Below are 18,941 nucleotides of genomic sequence, written 5' to 3' on the forward strand. Positions count from 1 at the left end.
GTGTGGGAAGAGGGATGAGGGGCAGAGCTTATGGTGTGGGAAGAGGGGTGAGGGGCGGAGCTTATGGTGTGGGAAGAGGGATGAGGGGTGGAGCTTATGGTGTGGGAAGAGGGATGAGGGGCGGGGCTTATGGTGTGGGAAGAGGGGTGAGGGGCAGAGCTTATGGTGCTAGAAGAGGGATGGGGTGGAGCTTATGGTTTATGGTGTGGAGAAGGATGGGGGGGAGTTATGGTGTGGAAGAAGGATGAGGGGTGAGTTATGGTGTGGAAGAAGGATGGGGGGGTGGAGGGGTGGAGCTTATGGTGTGGGAAGAGGGATGAGGGGCGGAGCTTATGGTGTGGGAAGAGGGGTGAGGGGCGGAGCTTATGGTGCTAGAAGAGGGATGGGGCGGAGCTTATGGTGTGGGAAGAAGGATGAGGGGTGGAGCTTATGGTGTGGGAAGAAGGATGGGGGGGAAGAGGGATGAGGGGCGGGGCTTACAGTGTGGGAAGAGGGGACAAGGGGCAGAGCTTATGCCACCCTTTCTCCCTTCCCATCCCTGTCCCTGCTGCCGTGGCCCAGGCCCACCTTGCTTTTTCTGGCTCTGAGGGGGCCTCACTGCCGCAAGTCCCACCTGGCAGGCTGACATCCCAGTGGGACATGGCAACTGTAATGTAGCTTCTGGGTTTTTGCCTTTCTTCCTTCACACCAACTCCTTCGGCTTCACTCATGGCTCTACCCCAGCCCCCCGTTTATTTTCAAGTTTGAACTTTGGAAGAGAATTGTATACATACAGGCCCAGCAGTTTCTTTGCAGCAAGTTGTCCCTTCTTCCTCACCCCGTTTTGTGGAAGCTTCCCCCCGGAGCTTCTGTTCTCCTGGGAGGTCCTTGACTCCACAACCTCAAGGATGGAAGAATCAGCACAGGAGCTGTCCCTCAGAAGGGGCCCCTCTTGGTCTTATTTGAGATTTCTTCCTCCTGGCCCCTTGGGATCCAGGCTCAGAGGTTTCACCTTTCCTGAGGGCACTGCACGTGTGAGAGCCACATCCTCTTTCACTTTAACCTCCAGCCACGTTTGTGCTAAGGATGTCTAATGTGACCCTGTGAGAGTGAAGCTGGGGAGGGGGGACTTTTACTTGCTTGAATAGGGGGCAGTGGGAAATCCTATCATGCACCTGAGTCAGGGCCCTGTTGACCGATGTCACCTAAGGGCAGACCCAGCCTCTCTGACCCACGGGCTGAGCTGACAGGCATTGATGCTGCCCGGGTGGTTGGCCGTAGCTGAGGGTACTAGGTGATGGGAACAGGGTTCGCCACAGACAGTGCAGGACACGAGAGTGGTGGTTCTTATCTGGTTTTATAAAGTCAGCCTTTCAGATGTGGTTCTGCCATTTTGAGGCATTTGATATTTACAGAGTGAAGATGTTCAGTCACCTGCCTGCTGGTCGGATCAGTTTTAGCGCTGAAAGTCTCATGCCAGGAAATCCCTCTATCCTGGGCAAACTGGGACAGTGGACCACCCTCCCTCTCTTTCTACATAAAGTGAAGGAGTTGATAAATAGCTCTGAAGGTCCTTTGCATTCTTTTTTTTTTCTTTTTTTTGAGATGGAGTTTCACTCTTGTCTCCCAGGCTGGGGTACAGTGGCACCATCTTGGCTCACTGCAACCCTCTGCCTCCCGAGTTCAAGCAATTCTCCTGCCTCAGCCTCCCGAGTAACTGGGATTACAGGCGCTGCCCCCACCATGCCCAGCTATTTTTTTTTTTTAATAGAGATGGGGTTTCACCATGCCGGCCACGCTGGTCTCAAACTCCTGACCTCAGGTGATCTGCCCGCCTCAGCCTCCCAAAGTGCTGGGATTACAGGTGTGAGCCACCATGCCTGGCCACTTTGCATTCTTAATACCTGAAAACCCCTTCCCTCCTTCCCAATAATTGAACCTCCCAAGCCCCTCTGCCCATGATGAGGCCGGCTTCGCCTGGTGAGAGGTTATTTGTGTGTGTCTGACATTAGGAGACCTTCTGAACCTGGTCTGCAAGAAGAATGCACTAAACCCCTGGGGTCTGGTATAGAACTCGAGGCCTTCCTCCCAGTAGGCATGGTATGAAGGCAGCATCGCAAGGTTCCTAAGAAACGGCAGAAAGTCAGCAGCACAGCAGTGGCAGGGATGAAGTGTGCTTCCATGGTCCATCGGGCTGGCAACCGAGGACACCCGTGTGCCTGAATGGTTTCCAGAAGCAAGTGGGGCCTCCTGCTGCAGCTGAAGGCCATGAGAGGTGGGACCTGGTTAGAGGCCCAGCCAAGCTGTTTCTCTGAGCATCCTCAGAAGGGTTGTCCCAAGGCCTCTTAGGCTGGCCCTTCTGAAGGCCCACAGGAGTGGTGAGTGGGACTGGTCAGATGTCACAGAGCAGAAGCACTTCTGCCTACTACAGGCTAAGGCCCCAAATGTTTACAGATGGAAGCCACAGATGAGAACTTGGGGATCAGATTGTTAAAGGAATATTTATTACTATATGTGATATATGTCTATAATAAAACTATTAAAGGGTGGAGGCTTTGAATAAGATATCTGCTTGCTGACTCAACCGCACTCTAGAAAATGAGGGACTTTATGGGATTCCAGGAGGGTCTTCCTCCTAGAGCCGCTGCTCATCTGTTACCCCCAGTAGGCAAATCTCAGGAACCCTCCTAGCGCTCTGGAGATAACAGGTCGGTTACCCAGATAGCGAAGTCAAATGCTTGTGTTGCTGAGACCCAGCCATGGTCTGTTTCCAAGGCCACCAGAGATAGGGGTTTGCTCCAATTTGGTCAGACCGTGTGGTATATTACAACTGAGAACAGATCACCTGCCTTCCACCCTGTGATGGTTTGGAAAGTTTTGGGGTCTCTGCAACTCCATTCCTCCACCACTGGAGCATGGAAGCCCGTGTGCCTCCTACAGTCCGACTACCCCCCGCTCCTCCCCATAGTGCTGCTCAGCTCTGAGCCACGGAGGCCCCAAGTGTAAGAGGCCCCACAGCCAGAGCACCTGGTGTTTCCCCCAGGGTGCCTGTACATTTTCTTTGGCCACCCTGGGGTGTTTGGGTATCTGGCCTGGGGCCCAGTACTGAGGCACCCCGACATTACGCTCTGCGGAGGACTGTGTAGAGAATGTCCCACAGAGGCAGAGCATGAGTGCGCCTTCCTTAGGGATGTCAGCCCAGGCGTGGGTGTCCTGGGAGCAGGCCGGCCCAGGGGGCCCTGGGTCCCAGCCTCTGTTTCTGTCTTCCAGGCAGGCCTGGCCTCCCCCGAGAACTCGGAGCAGCTCATCATCGCCTTGGAGCCTGAGGCAGCCTCCATCTACTGCCGAAAGCTGCGGCTACACCAGATGATCGAGCTGAGCAGCAAGGCAGCTGTCAATGGGTACAGCGGCAGTGACACAGTAGGAGCTGGGTTTACACAGGGTACCTCTGCTCTCTCTCTCCCCCTCCTGCTCTCCTTCCCTCCCAAGCCCTGGATGTCTCTCTCCCTCTGATGATTTTAAAGGCACTTAGTGCCATAATGAAGAATCAGGATACTCCAGGAGCAGGTGGGCTTTAAGCACCTCTCTGCTCAGCCCCCCTACTTGGCCCCTCCAAGGACCCCCATAAATGGAGGCATGGTTACCCTGGTTCATCACCCACCAAGTGCCTGGGGACGGGGAGCTTCCCTCTAAGAATCTGAGGGTAGCCTGAGAGCGGTTCTTGGCCTCGCATTGTATTAGGCTCTTAATCTTTCTTGTGTATTAACAGATTCTTAATTTAATTCCATTGCCTGTTATTAATTCTCCATTAAGACTGTTGATTTATTGCTGACTCACTCATTGGGCCTGCTTCATGTGTGATGAGCTCATTGTGTGTCTTTGCTGAGAGTTAAAAATGCAGATGAAACCAGCTGACTTTTCCTGACCTAGGTGATGCTCGCCTAGCTATGGGAAGGAGCACCGCCTTAAGGAGACTCAGGATGGGGATTTTAAAAAGATTTTTCTCTTTAATAATTACCTGCATGCAAGTGGGTCATAGCCTTGGTCACAGAACTTGGTTCCCTGGTATCCAGGGCTCTGTGGGTGTGTCGAGGGCTATAGGTTTGCAGACATGCCCTGTCAGGGTCAAGGCACCAATGTGAGCATGGGCACTAAGTGGGAGCACTGTGGGGTGGCGCCGGGCACTGCAGCTCTGAGCCCTGTTCCCAGACGAGGGCTTTGAGGGCAGATACCCATCTGTCACCCATGCTCACCCCCATCCGCCACTGGAAGGCCCCAGGCCCGGGAGGAGGAGAGGGAAGAAGACATCAGTGAGGACCGTTGCTGAATTTTCCCTGCCACAAGCTTGTTCCCAACTTTTCTTTGGACCCCACACCCAAGGCCCATCCCTGCACTTCCCAAGGCACCAGGCCAGGCTCACCCTGAGGCCATGTGTATTCCTGCCCAGACGGTCTCAGGCTGCCTCCTCCAGGCCTCCCCTCTTCCTCTTGACAGAAGCAACTCTGCCCCAGAGGCCCCCTGTCTGTATTTCAATCCCAAGATTTAGGAATCTGGGAACCTCAGCCACAAAGCAGTGGCAAAAGACTCCCTCGTCACCAGGCTGCCCCTTAGCCCTCCAGGAGCTGTGTGCTCACGCCTTAGATCTGATTTACCCAGAGTAAATGGAAACAGCTTCCCTTTAAGATGTAAGGGCTTGAATTGCCCCTTTCTACCAATGCTCGGCCTCCTCAAGGCTCACCGAGGCTAGCCTTATTGCTAACTAAATCAAATGCATTCACAATTTAAATACTCAGAGGTTTATTTAAATTTTAATCTCCATTGTTTTCACTGGAAAAAAGAGGAAAGACTAAGTTTATATCTTACATGCTGATTCTTCATGTTGTTCATAAACACAAATACATGACCATTAGCTAATTCTAGAATAGCTGTTTTTAACTTTTTGCGAGTATAGCACATTTGAGGGGGGAACATCTGTTTTTTGAAAGATTGCCTTCCCTGAGAGTTTTTGCTTTCCTTTCCCTTAATGTATCACATCTGCCCCCACACTGTTCTGTGTTCCTGCCCTGTGGCTTGTGGAATTTGCTGTCTCTGTGTGCTCAGAGGGTCTTCCTGGTTTTTGAAATCCTCAAATTGTTGAGCGCCGCCCCTCCGAAGGGCAGTGAGGCCGTGGGTTTGGTGACAGCCTCACTTTACAATGAGAACATCTCTCCCAGGAGACGAGTGCTGTCTGGGGCGAGCCTGGCAGAGCACTTAACCAGGAGTACCTGAGATGCCTGGATGCCCCTCTGTGACTGAAGGCCAGTGGGTGCCACGGGGAGAAATGGAGCTGTTGCTCAGCCCCAGCATCGCAGGGTTTGCTGTCAGCATGATTTTACTTGCACATGATTGAATGGGATTGATAAAGGATACATTTTTCACAATCTGGGACTTAATTTGCCTGAAAACTGGGCTAATTTTTGAGAGCTCAGTACATGTCGTATTAGCCTCGCTTGGCTGTATTTTATGAATGCCATCTTTTTAACCATCTAGATGGCTTTAGAAAACCAAATGCCGGCCAGGCGCGGTGGCTCACACCTGTAATCCCAGCACTTTGGGAGGCTGAAGCGGGCAGATCACAAGGTCAGGAGATCGAGACCATCCTGGAGCCAGTGCTGGGAGCAGGAGAGAGGCCCCAAGTTTGGGGAGCCCTCCCAGGCTCACAGGAACTCTTTAATCAAGGGATGCCTCCCTCTCCACTCTAAACCAGGCCCTGGTTTAGAAGACCTTGGAGCTGGCCTGGTATTTGCAATTCTAATCCCCAGAGAAGAAGTTGTTTGGTAAACACTGTGTTCTTTGCTGAAAGAGGCCAGAGGGTCAAGGGTGCCTTATTGGATAACCCACAGCAGAGGATTTTCTAGGACAATTCAAAATCAGCAGCACCAGTTTAGGGATTAAACAACAACAAAAAATTGGGAGGGGGTGAGGTTGTGGGATGGGGCAGCAGAGCACAGACAGCGAAGCCTTCCCCTGTAACATCAGGGGCTGCCCTCCATCGCTCACAGTTATCATTTGCTGAGTACTGGGTCTCACACTAGGTGTGTTGCCTTCATTATCACCTACTGTGTGCTGGCTGAGGATACATTGGAGACTCAGTCCTTGTTCTGCCCACGATGAATTTAACCCAACTATTAATATCCCCATTTTATGGACAAGGAAACTGAGGCCCAGAGGGTCGATTTGCCCTAACTCCCACCTTGGCGGTGCCTTGCCGCCCCCCAGGTGCCCTTTCACAGCACCCTTCTCATCTCGAAACATTCCATTATTCTGCTGTTTCCAGCTTCCCTGTAAATTGTTAAATCTCAAAGGCATGAGGGCCTAAGGTCTGAGGGTTAATTTCAGACTGCAAGAAAAGAATTGTGGGGCCAGGCGTGGTGGCTCATGCCTGTAATCCCAACACTTTGGGAGGCCAAGGCGGGTGGATCACGAGGTCAGGAGATCGAGACCACGGTGAAACCCCGTCTCTACTAAAAATACAAAAAAAAAAAAATTAGCCGGGCGTGGTGGCGGGCGCCTGTAGTCCCAGCTACTCAGGAGGCTGAGGCAGGAGAATGGCGTGAACCCGGGAGGCGGAGCTTGCAGTGAGCCGAGATGGCGCCACTGCACTCCAGCCTGGGCGACAGAGTGAGACTCCGTCTCAAAGAAAAAAAAATATATAGAATTGTGGGAACTGCAAGCCCCTTAACCTCTCCTGACCTGATTTCCTTCTCCGAACATAGGGACAATGATTTGTGCCCTGTCACAGCCACACAGGCGTCCCCGCCACTCGGCACCCCAAGCCACAGCAGAGCGGAGGTTGTCCCTGTGTTCATGGAAAAGGCAGCACAGGGGTTTGCCAGGCCCAGACGCGCCACCTTGTGGCCGCAATGCATATTGGGTTCAGCTGGGTCAGGAAATGGCCCCCAGTCCATTTATCCAGGGTCCGTGTTAGGAAAACATACCCCGAATTCCTTGTATCAGACAAAATTCCTTAATGTGGAATTGTTTAACCGAGCGCACTGCAGGCTGTTTGGCAGATAGCTTCCTCCCTGGGGCAGCAAAGCCGGGAAACTAGGCGATTTCATTAACCCATTCTCCAAAAAATGTGACCAGGGTAGGGTCACATTTGACCACATTCTCTTCCCTCAGTTTTTTTCACGTGGAAAATGGGGATAATAATTCCACCTAATTCCAATGGTTGTTGTGAGAATCTCATCAGGGCGGGCTTTTCAGCTGGGCACAGGCTAAGCCGAGGAATAGAGGAAGGCCGGTGGAAATCACGTTCTCTGGGAAGAGCTGGCTTTGTGATTCCCGACATCGTATTGACTTATTTTGGTCAAATGTCACTAATGTTCCATCCCTAAATCTCCTCATGCTATTGCCTCCACTGACTGCAGATGATCTCTGCTTTTTCATGCTTTCTTACCCGTCATCATTTTCTTTCTGTCGGCCACTAGCTAAGGAACACATACGGCGTAATCGGCAGAGTCGGACCTTTTTGGTGGAGAATGTCATAGGAGAAATCTGGTCCGAGCTGGAGGAAGGTAGCGTCCTTCAATGTCCTTTGCTCTTGCTGGATTTTCCTGTGCTGCTCGCGAAAAGCCATTCCCGTTTGTCCCTTTTGCACTTTTGGAAAATGTTCAAACTCAGTGGGTTCTAAAGACCACTCACGCAGGGAGAGCTCTTTTGGGAGCTGTAATTTTGCATGTTGTAAAACCAGGTAGGGATTGGAACTGATCAGTTCCAGAGTAAGTCTTACGTGAAACGCAGATGATTTTAGAGCACTCAGTATTCACGTGGCAGGAAACTGCCCACTAAGTACGTGCCAGGGATGCAGCAATGTGTGAATCTTAGATTCACTTACCTGGGTTCTCCATCACCCATGCCCAACCGTCCTCCTGGGCAGATTGCATTCTCTTTGGTCATGGTTAACTCCTGGAGCTGCTAATTAGCAAAACCATTGTGCTAATGAGAACTATTGAGGACAATTAGCTGGGTCTACCTAGTTACCCCCCACCAGCTTGTTTCAGATGGGGTTGGCAAACTGTGTAAAAGATGGCTGTTTTTGTGCCAGGTGACAAGTATGTGGTTGTGGACAGCGGCGGTGGCACTGTAGACCTGACAGTCCATCAGATCCGGTTACCGGAGGGACACCTTAAGGAACTGTATAAAGCAACAGGTGAGCCCCTGCAGGGCTAATTTTCTTATATCTGAGCCGTTTCCAGGCAGTTCCGTTTTCACTTGTTTCAGATAACTCTCAGTTTTATTCTCTTGAATGCCACTAACATGTGGGATCGTAGGCGGTGGAGGATACTAATGTCTGCTTGAAATTGGAAAGCAAAATGCAATTAAACATTCTTTAAAACACAAACCACCACAACTTGGGTTTTGGCCTAAAGCAAGCCTGTTTCAGATCCTGGCCAAGGGCGTTGGTTTCTGAAAATTCTGAAAGGATGAGATTGCAACTTGATGTTGCCCATGACCGTGCTGAGGTGAACTTTCTAGGGATGCCTCACCTTGTCTTGGATCAAGATTGCCAAACCATTGGCCAAGTGCGGTGGCTCACACCTGTAATCCCAGCATTTTGGGAGGCCAAGCAGGCAGATCACTTGAGGTCAGGAGTTGGAGACCAGCATGGACAACATGATGAAACCCCGTCTCTACTAAAAATACAAAAATTAGCTGGGCGTGGTGGTGCACACCTGTAGCCCCAGCAACTCAGCTGGCTGAGGCAGGAGAATTGCTTGAACCCAGGGGGCAGAGGTTGCAGTCAGCAGAGATTGCGCCACTGCACTCCAACTTGGGTGACAGAGTGAGACCCTCAAAAAAAAGATTGCCAAACCAAAGAACATGCTGTTTCCGTTTTGGGGGGTTGGAGGGAAAGGATAATAAGAAATTAGGGGATCACACAGGGACTAGACCAGGCCTGCTGATTTTCCAGCCCCCGCTCTTGGATGTCTTGGATTAGAATACCATGATGGTCCTAGTTAGATAAAATTATTGATTTTTTAAAAAATGTAATTGATTTAAAATAGATTGTTGGCTGGGAGTGGTGGCTCATGCCTGTAATCCCAGAACTTTGAGAGGCCGAGGCAGGTGGTTCACCTGAGGTCAGGAGTTTGAGACCAGCCTGGCCAACGTGGCAAAATCTCATTTCTACTAAAAATACAAAAATTAGCCGGGCATGGTGGTGTGTGCCTGTATCCCAGCTACTCGGGAGGCTGAAGCAGGAGAATCGCTTCAACCCAGGAGGCAGAGGTTGCAGTGAACCGATTGTGCCACTGCACTCCAGCCTGGGCAACAAGGGCGAAAACTCTGTCTCAAAAAAAAAGAAAAAACAAAAATAAGATAATAAAATAAAGATTGTTGACAAGAGATTTCTGTAGGGAAAAGCTTCTCCACATGGAATGAGAAGCAGCGCAGGGTTCTGAAGTATAAGTAAACACTTATGGCTGCAGTCCCATTGCTAAGAGGCTCAGAGATGAACAGGTGGGCCTGTTTCTCAGAGTCTGGACTGGGTTTCTAATGGTTTTTAACACCATGGCCTCCCTTTTTGTTCTCAACTCAGGCGGACCCTATGGATCCTTAGGAGTAGATTATGAATTCGAAAAACTTCTGTATAAAATATTTGGAGAGGATTTTATTGAACAATTCAAAATCAAACGCCCTGCAGCCTGGGTTGACTTAATGATTGCGTTTGAGTCTCGCAAAAGGGCGGCTGCCCCAGACAGAACTAACCCGCTGAACATCACCCTGCCCTTCTCCTTCATTGACTACTACAAGAAGTTCCGTGGGCACAGTGTGGAGCACGCCTTGCGGAAAAGCAAGTGAGTTGGGCTCATCACCTCGGGCTCTGGACATTCTAGCGGGTGGATCATGCTGATGGGAGAGAGGAACGAAGTGTGGACTTCAGGTTCCAATCCTACACACTGGCTGTATGACCTTGGGCAAGGGACTCAACTTCTCTTCCCTCAGTTGTTTTCATGTGGAAAATGGGGATAATAATTCCGTGTAATTCCAAGGTTTGTTGTGAGAATGCAATGAATTCATACATGTTGTGTGCTTAGAACAATGCCTGGGACCTGGCAAGTATAATCTATGTATTTGCTAAAAACAGAGAAACTATGAAAGCAGCGAAGTTTAGTTTTGGCCCCTGCTGTATCCCCAGTGTCTAGAAGAGAACCTGGTATGCAGTAGGTGCTCAATAAGTATTTGTGGAATTAATCCAATGGGAGTGTAGGTTTCTTGCTACTCTGAGTCCCTTGGCTGATTTTGTGTCTCAGCTTGTTGCAAAATGAATATATTTAGAAGATGGTTTAAAGCTGAATTTAAAAACATAGATAAAAATAATAGATTTCTAATATTCTTAAACATTTTAAATATATATATAATATCCATCATGAAATGATGACTACAGACAGATTTACCTATCATATTTCATAATTACCTTTTTCTAATAACCCTTTTGTAAGGGAACATGTCAAACATTTATCCTGTAAAATACCCCATTGTCCAGCTTCAACAACTGTCAGTTCCTGGCTAGTCTATATCCAATTATTTTAAAGCAAATCTTAGAGAGATTAGCATCTCATCTATTTCAGTATGTACCTCTAAAGGAGACAAGTTTTAAATCACAACCACAATATCATGATAACACTTAACAATTAATAATTCCTCAATATTATCAAATATCTAGTTAACATTAACATTTTTCCATTTGTCTCATGTTTTTTTTTTACTTTGTATCAACATCCAAATGAGGGCTCTACATAGCAGCTATCTGATACGCCCCTCGAGTCCCACTAATGTACGGGTTCCCCTCCTGGTTTTTCCTTCACAATTTATTAGATGGCAAAACTAGTAGTTTGTCCTTAGATTGGAATTTCCTATAATCTGGGCTTTGCTTATCTCATGTCCATGGTGTTACACGGCAGGTTCTATCCCATGGCCTTTTTTTTTTTTTTTCCTTTTACAAGTTGGCAGATTGACTTAGAGGTTTAATCAGATTCAAGTTTGAATCTTTGGCATATATGCCTTATGGGTGGTGGTCCCTCCTATTGCATCCCATCAGGGGACACGAAATGTCTGCCTGTCTCTCCTTTTGTGATGTTAGCAGCCATTGATGATTATTGCCTGGTCCACTAATGCATTAGGGGTGGCCACATGGCCACCATCTTGGCCCATCACTCCTTCCTCATTTATTTAGCTAGAATACTCCCAGAGAGAGAAACTTGGCTCCTCAGTGGTTTGCTTGCCCTGAACTACAGCTCACTTAGGGAAGACAGGATAAATAGGTTGGTTTTCAACCTCCATTTATGAGTTAAAAAAAAAAACAAAAAGAATCAATTTCCTAGTATCCGCCAAAGTGTCTAATGAATTTTTCCTTTTGTGAGGGCATGAGGGGGAGTATCATTAAGAATTTAAGGATTTAAGCATATTTGATGTATTTTAAACCATGGCAGTTCCATCCTTATTGACACCCACACTGTCCCATCTTGGCCAGTAGGAGCCTTCTCACGTTGGCTCTGAGTCCCTTTGACATGACATTTGTGGTGGTTGACAGTGTCTTTGCCTTCTTGTATGTGAAGATGAGCCTTCTTGGCTCATCTTTCCATTCCCTACCCCAGGCCTGGAATCGGCCATTTCCCTAAGAAGCCCTGGTTCCTTTTAGTGGAAATCAAAGCAGATTTCATGTCAGGTCTTCTTGCCCTTGGAGCAGGGCCAGTCTGGACCCTCTTACTGGGCTGATGTTCTCTGCCCCGTTGGTCCCCCACAGAGGGTACCTGTCCTCTGTTTGGAATCCCAAGACCTACCTGCACAGTTCTGGGGCCTGTCAACCCTCCCAATAAGAAACAGGCTGCAGCCAGCCATGGGGTCATTCAATACCACACCGCATTGTCCTTTGGCCTATGCCTTGGAAAGGATTCCTTTCCAACACGTTCTAGATTCCTGTCCAGCATCTAGAATGTGTTGCTGGGAAGCTGCTGGTGTGTGCTTTGCATCAGGGACGGAGGTGCCATTTGCTTGGCCTCTGAGAACAGGCGGGGCACGCCCTGTGGGTTTGGGGAATACGTAGTCCATGGCATTTGCTTAGTGCCAGAAAGTTTCCAGAGCGCTTTCACAGACATGGTATTTAACTTCATCTTTACAACCACCCCCGTGAAGGAGGTAAGGCAAGTGCAGTTATCCTTAACTTCCAGACGTGGAGACCGGGCTTGGAGAAAATGGGGTCTAATCTGCCCAAAGTCCCAGAGCTCCACAGTGGTCGTGGCCAGGCTAGAGCCCCACAATCCTGGATTCCTGTCCAGGGCTCTCTCTGCTCCACACTGCTGCTTCTGGACAGAGATCGTGAGGGCCACCTAGTAAAATTAGGCTTACTCTGTCACCTGACAGGTGCCTGGAGGGCTGAGGACATGCAGCTGAGCACACACATTTGTAGCTGTAAGTAGCAGTACAATAAACTCGCCAGGGAGCCTTTAACATGCTTGAATCCAAATATTGTTGGATTCAAAGTGTGGTCCTGCAAAAGAGACAGTAAGCCCTTTATCTCCTTGTCTTTGCACTAGACTTTGGCCTCCACTATCCCAGGGGAAGGTCGGTCACAGCCAAACTTAAGATACAGAGAAGAGATTATGTCTTAGCTTTTGAGCTTCCAAAGGTCCAGGTCCTGGCAGTTTAGGGTTTCCAAAGGTGCTTTTCACTTTCAACCCCCGTTCTGCCTGCTAAGATGTGACAGATGTTCTGCCAGGGCACATGTCTATGCAGATAAGCCTGGGTATCGTGTAGACCCTCACTGCCTGCTCTTCTCCATGCTATGCTCCTGCAGTGTGGATTTTGTGAAGTGGTCCTCGCAGGGGATGCTGCGGATGAGTCCAGATGCCATGAACGCCCTTTTTAAGCCGACCATCGACAGCATCATTGAGCATCTCCGTAAGTATCAGCCAGGGCTCGGCCACTCAGCGAGGCAGAGCTGAGAAAGAGGACGGGCTTTTCCAGCATCACCAGCTGGTGCCTGTGGAGTCAGGTTGGACTGTATCTGGGAGCCACAGGCAAGGGCCCCGCAGGACTGGGCAGGGCTTGGGCATGTATGGGAGAGGTTGCTGGGCATAGGCTCTGGATCCCTCTCCTCGTACTGCAAAGCTGCTGAGAGCTTATCTCACCCAAGCTTTCCGTTTGGTCTCAAAAGTCAGAGAGCTGGTAATGACAAAGAGGAAGAATTAAATAAACAAACAAAACTTTAAAACAAAAAAAAAGATCAGAGAACTGGAAGCTCTGAGGCAATGTTCCCTGAGAGTGGCAGGCCCTAGGAAATGCATATTCTTTGCTTTACTGGGACGTTAGACATCCTCACCCTGCTAGGGGAGAAAGAACTGTTATGTGAACCAAAGGAAGTTCTGCAAGACAGCAAATGGAATCTGGCTATGTCATTATCCTGCTACATTGGTGGCAGTACCCAGGGACATATAGCAGACTCACCGGGGACCTTTTTCAATATCTTGTCCCCTACCTACCAAATCAGACTCTCTAGGAGTGGGATGGGATTTTTATGAAAATCAGAGAATTCTATTTATAACAGCCTGCCTTGACTTACCCAACAGAACCACAGGTTTGGAGAGCTTTAGGAGTATTCATTTATGCAAACCAAATTCTACTTAAAATTATCACCATGTATCTGTTAAAATGCATTTCTACTTAGCAGCAGCTCCGGCTTTTATTCCGGAACATATTGGTGTGCAAACTCCCTTTCTTTAAAAGACCAGTTCTGCAAAGATTCTGTTCAAGGAGCTCAGAGTAAGCCTGCCCTCACATTGTTCCAAGTGGCCTTGTCCGTTCCCCACAGATGCAGGCAGCCGAGTTCCCCCTTCCTTGCTAGCTTTTGGTGACAGGACATTCTCCCTGCCTCCTCCCTTCCAGGGGACCTGTTTCAGAAGCCCGAGGTGTCCACCGTCAAGTTCCTCTTTCTGGTGGGTGGCTTTGCTGAGGCGCCCCTCCTGCAGCAGGCGGTGCAGGCTGCCTTCGGGGACCAGTGCCGGATCATCATCCCTCAGGACGTGGGCCTCACCATCCTCAAGGGCGCCGTCCTCTTTGGCCTGGACCCCGCGGTCATCAAGGTGCGCCGGTCACCGCTCACCTACGGGGTAGGCGTGCTGAACCGCTACGTGGAGGGCAAGCACCCGCCCGAGAAGCTGCTGGTGAAGGATGGCACTCGGTGGTGCACTGACGTCTTCGACAAGTTCATCTCTGCCGACCAGTCTGTGGCTCTGGGTGAGATGGTCAAGCGTAGCTACACCCCGGCCAAGCCCTCCCAGCTGGTAATTGTCATCAACATCTACAGCTCTGAGCACGACGACGTCAGCTTCATCACTGATCCCGGGGTGAAGAAGTGTGGCACGCTCCGCCTGGATCTCACGGGGACCAGTGGCACTGCGGTGCCTGCCAGGAGGGAGATCCAGACCCTTATGCAGTTCGGGGACACCGAGATCAAAGCCACAGCCATTGATATAGCCACTTCAAAGAGTGTCAAAGTTGGGATCGACTTCTTAAATTACTAACCCTCCCGCCCCGCTGCCTGCCCCCTTGAACTCAACTTATCTGCATCTGCTGACCTCAACCTTGACTGTTCTTTCCCTAACCTTGACCCTCACCATTGCCCATGTGAATTTCAGCAGGGAAGATGAGAATAATCAGGGCTAGAAATAATTAGTGACTTTTGAGGGCACACTGGAGTCAGAAAAACAGAAATTAAGATTAAGGTTTAGGCATAGAAAATTAAAGGATCCTGGAGGAGCAGCTAGTTTTCATAGGTACAAAAGTGGTGAAATGGCCACGGAGAAGGGAATCAGTACATTTCTGCAGCAGAGATTGCGCTGCTTTGAACAGATCTCCGTTATGTAAAATTTAGGATGCCCTATTGCTGTCTTTCTAGATTTAAAATGAGATCTTTGAACCAGGAGGAGATCTTCATCTGAGACTTTTCTTTCTAAATTTTTTGGATGACCATCAATATAAAATGCCACCCATCTGCAGTTGATTTCTTTTCATCATCATGTGATTAAAAGTGGTGATTCAGTGGGAACTGGGAGTGTTTTTAGTTGGTGGTAGAAGGCTGCCTACACTGGGCACTGTTTTAGATTCTCATATAATTTAAATAGCAAGGAGGTTCAGGGAAGAATAACCATAGCCTTGGGTAATCCACTAGGGCTTTTGCGAGTAGGAGAGCTGATACCTCACATTCTTAGCAGGTGAAAACTTGCAATGATGGAAATAGATAGTGAAGAGTTACTGATGTATCCCAAATTATATGCTGTGATATAAATTCCCAGCATGCCCAGCCCTGATTTCTGAGTTCAAAAGTAATTCTAGTGAATCTTAGTAGGAATTCTGGGTAAGAAAATGAGGTTGCCTTTGGTCTTCTTTGCATCACCAAGACCAGACATCCAGAAGAGCCCCTCACCTTGAAAAGCAGACAGATTTTAAATTAACCACCTCCTTCCCGCTCACCTTCATCTCCCTAAGAGTTTTGGCCATTTAGTTCCACATTTTGAAAGGAATACCTTGGTGAAATTTGGGAAGAGAATCTGTGCTATGCAATGTTTCATTAAAATCTTCAGTTTTTCAAGTCTCTCTAAAAATAATTGTAGATCTATACTTGATATATTAAGTCAGTTTTTTTTCACGGCAGGCGTGTGGCTCGCCCGCATCAGAATTGCCTGGGTGCGTGTTCAAAACAGGTTCCTGGATCCGGGCCCTTTTTAACTGAGGCCGACTCTTGGAGAGGGGCACCAGAATCTGCATTTGTAGTGTATACCACATCGTGGTTCAACTGAAATTTGAGAAATACTAACCTGAGATTTTGTTGAAGTTCACACACAGACCACAGCCCGCACTCTGCAGGTGTCCCCTTTGGGCTCCCTTAGGAAGAGGGCTTCCATGTGAAGGTGACCCCATACCTTGCCCTCTTGGTCAATGGGATTGGGGCTCCACCTGGCTTGGAGATGGCACTTTTAACCCTCACAGGAAGGGCCAGGGGAGGAAAAAAATTGCAAGAAAGCGACACCAAGAACAGAGCTGACTGAGGAACCAACTGGAGGGTCTTCACTCTCTCCTTCCCCACTGTACAAAACCAGTTTTCTGCAACATTCAGGAGCCAACTGAGGAAAAGAATCAAGAATCTGACTCACAGCCCATCTGATCTGTTCAAAGCTGTCTTTTCCACCTGCTGAAATTCATTAAATCACTGGAGGCATGCATAATGAATGGAGAATGAGTGAACTTCCAGTGCAACTTGGATTCACAAACCCATTATCATAGCCAATATGCAGATTTTAAACAGCATTTCACATTTCATTTGACCATGTCTTCTTTTTCACATCGCCTGCTGCAGAATTCCCTACTAGAATGTGAAACAACGAACAAACCATGGAACTAGAGAGCGCTGGTTAGTCACATAACTTAGTAGCGGGATTGTGTATCCAGGCACAAAGGTGTCTTTGCTAATGTTCTCTTGCTCTCTGCCCTGCTTCAAATGCTAAATGGTATGGGTCTTTCTTTGTTGCCAGCCATATTCTACAAATAAGACTTTTCAATATAGTTATGAGTAATATAATTTTATGTACATATAATGTTAGAATATTGTACAGAATCTTTGTTTCTATGATGCGCTTTTCTTGTTTCAAAAAGAGGAAAATGCTTGATTTTTGTTGATACTTTTGTTACTGTCCTTAATTTTCCATAGTTTGGTTTCTCAATTGTGCTCACTAAGCATCAATTTGTGCTGATGCCAAGCTATGGACTATGTACACAAGACCGAGCAATAGACAGAGGTGCCTAGGGTCAGAACACACTGAACACACATGGACCGCCTGGATCAGGAGCCTCATCAGACCCTTCTCCATGCACATCCTTCCCAAACAGTCACAGATTCCACTGAAAGGAGCAGATTCTATCAGTTCTTCTGTGCAGACTTTAAGAACTGAACGTTCTGGTTCTGGAAGCCATGTGACTGTGCAGAACAACCTAAGAAACCCTTTGCGTCCTAAGGGGTCGTTGACCTCTCCTTCTGGGTCAGAGCAGTCACTCTGAGGGCAAAGCGTGGTCCACTGTGTGTGATGTTTTCAGGATGCTAGGGTCAAAGAAAAAAAAAAACCAAGTGGTACATAAGCCCAGCTTTTCTGCTGGGCTAAGTGTAAGTGTGAGTAACATGGTCAAGCCCCTCTTTTTTGGGCTAATGTAAAGCCTTTCCCGCATTGCATTAATGCTGTCTCCCTGTGTACTGTTTCTCTTAAATGAGCAGATAGAAATCTGCAGTGTTGGCAGACAGGTGATGGAGAGGATGAGAATTTTATCTTCTGGCCACAGAGCTGCAGCCCCGGTTGTCAAAGTCCTTAAACGAAACCTCCAAATCCATCCCTCCTTCCCTACCCCCACTGGAATATTCTAGAATAAGAGCACTGGATAAGTACACTTGAACACATTTTTCTAACCTTAGAAAGTATCTACAAGGCCTGTTGTCTTGACCCATTACTCAATTGTCCCCGGCATATTATCTCATATTCACGTTTCTTGGAAGCAGAATCATCAAGGCTTTCCTTTGTAACCGCCCTTTCCATACACAGCAGGCATGAATAAATGCTAAGTAACAGACAGGTTACAGACAGGAAGGGAAAGAGGAGGAACCATACAACTGTTTTTGCAAAATGATGGCTGAGTCCAGATTATAGAGGTTGCCTTACCCTTAGAATGTTATTTAGACCAAGTTTAGCTTTTAGAGTCCAGGTCTGGTTAATTGCCAGAGTAGCAAAGAATCGCATGCACCAATGTAAACAGGAGTCAAAACGCATTATTAGTCAAAGATCGAATTTCACATTGTAGAGATGTATAGCTGTGATTAAGCTGCGTATGTATGCTGGGAAACGGCTTAAGTGGATGGCTAGTATAAAAGTTGTTGGCCATAATGTCACACCTCTCATCTGCTTGAAATATGGACCAGCATTCTAAAATATCAGCTATTGGGGTCTCGTTCACTACAAGATAAATTCAAACTTCACAGAACTTTGCAGCAGTTCACCACCAGACAGGATTGTGTCTGCAAACTCTCTTGTCTTCACAGACGCCTAATAAAGCAAAACTCTGAATCTCATGTGGCCCAGATTTTTTTTGCCCCATCCTGGGTTTGCAAACTGCATGATGGACACATCAGTACTGATCTCCCTCTTTACCCCATCTCAGGTGGTGGAGAGAGAGTTTCAGTTTTTTCCAGGTGCTATAAGTTTTATTAAGTTATTCTAACAAGAGACTAGGCCCTTTGTTTGCTGGGAACCAAGGCCCCATCAATGTGCACAGAGCTCCTTTTCTCTGGAAGAAAGTGGTCTAGCCAGAGGGAGGGCAGGTAAGCAGAGTGACCACTGCCAATGCCACTGCACCCCAGTGTAAGTCATTAAAACACGCAGAAGGCCTGGCCGGGCTCCTGCCCCGGGCATCCCAGCCGTCACGTGAAACTGGCTGTATCCAGAGCCTACACCTGAGTCGCCCTCCAGAATTGGCTCCGAAAGCTTCCTGATGGCCCGAGGTATGTTCTAAATGGGGTGACAAAAGAGAGGTATAAATGGTGGTCGGCTCCACCAGCCTTCATTTGCAGTTCAATTTTCAGAAAAGTAGAGGTAGGGAAGGCCGGGAGGTGCAGCAAACAAGCGTGCCCTGGAAGTAAGGCAGCTTCAGCGTCATTTTCTGTAAAGGGAGCAGCCAGCACGTGCCCGCCCCCACAAAATCTGGTTCATAGGGCGGACATCTTGGTGGGTTTCAATCCAGTGAGAGGAAGTCTGGGTGTCCCCCCAAGGGTGATTAGAAAGAAGGATGACTCACCTTCCCCAGGTGGACAGCCACTCCTCTCTGCCTTCACCTGTCCCGGCCACCTGAGAATCTGCCTCTCCTAACAGGAGACAGTGAGG

At 48.4% G+C, this 18,941-nt stretch overlaps 1 protein-coding gene across 2 annotated transcripts in view; it reads left to right on the forward strand.

Moving 5' to 3' along the window:
• Nucleotides 1-18,133, forward strand: part of HSPA12A (heat shock protein family A (Hsp70) member 12A) — a 178,946-nt gene extending 160,813 nt beyond the window's left edge. For both annotated transcript variants that reach the window (XM_032176778.1, XM_032176802.2), the window contains 6 exons: nucleotides 3,250-3,421; nucleotides 7,452-7,538; nucleotides 8,069-8,173; nucleotides 9,563-9,821; nucleotides 12,821-12,924; nucleotides 13,909-18,133. In XM_032176778.1, the coding sequence (XP_032032669.1) occupies nucleotides 3,250-3,421; nucleotides 7,452-7,538; nucleotides 8,069-8,173; nucleotides 9,563-9,821; nucleotides 12,821-12,924; nucleotides 13,909-14,546 (1,365 nt within the window). In that variant the 3' untranslated portion in view covers nucleotides 14,547-18,133. The remainder of the gene's footprint in view (nucleotides 1-3,249; nucleotides 3,422-7,451; nucleotides 7,539-8,068; nucleotides 8,174-9,562; nucleotides 9,822-12,820; nucleotides 12,925-13,908) is intronic.
• The last annotated feature ends 808 nt before the right edge of the window (nucleotides 18,134-18,941 follow it).

The sequence above is a fragment of the Hylobates moloch genome, unplaced genomic scaffold, assembly GCF_009828535.3.
Source record: "Hylobates moloch isolate HMO894 unplaced genomic scaffold, HMol_V3 SCAFFOLD_3, whole genome shotgun sequence".
NCBI classification, from domain to species: domain Eukaryota; kingdom Metazoa; phylum Chordata; class Mammalia; order Primates; family Hylobatidae; genus Hylobates; species Hylobates moloch.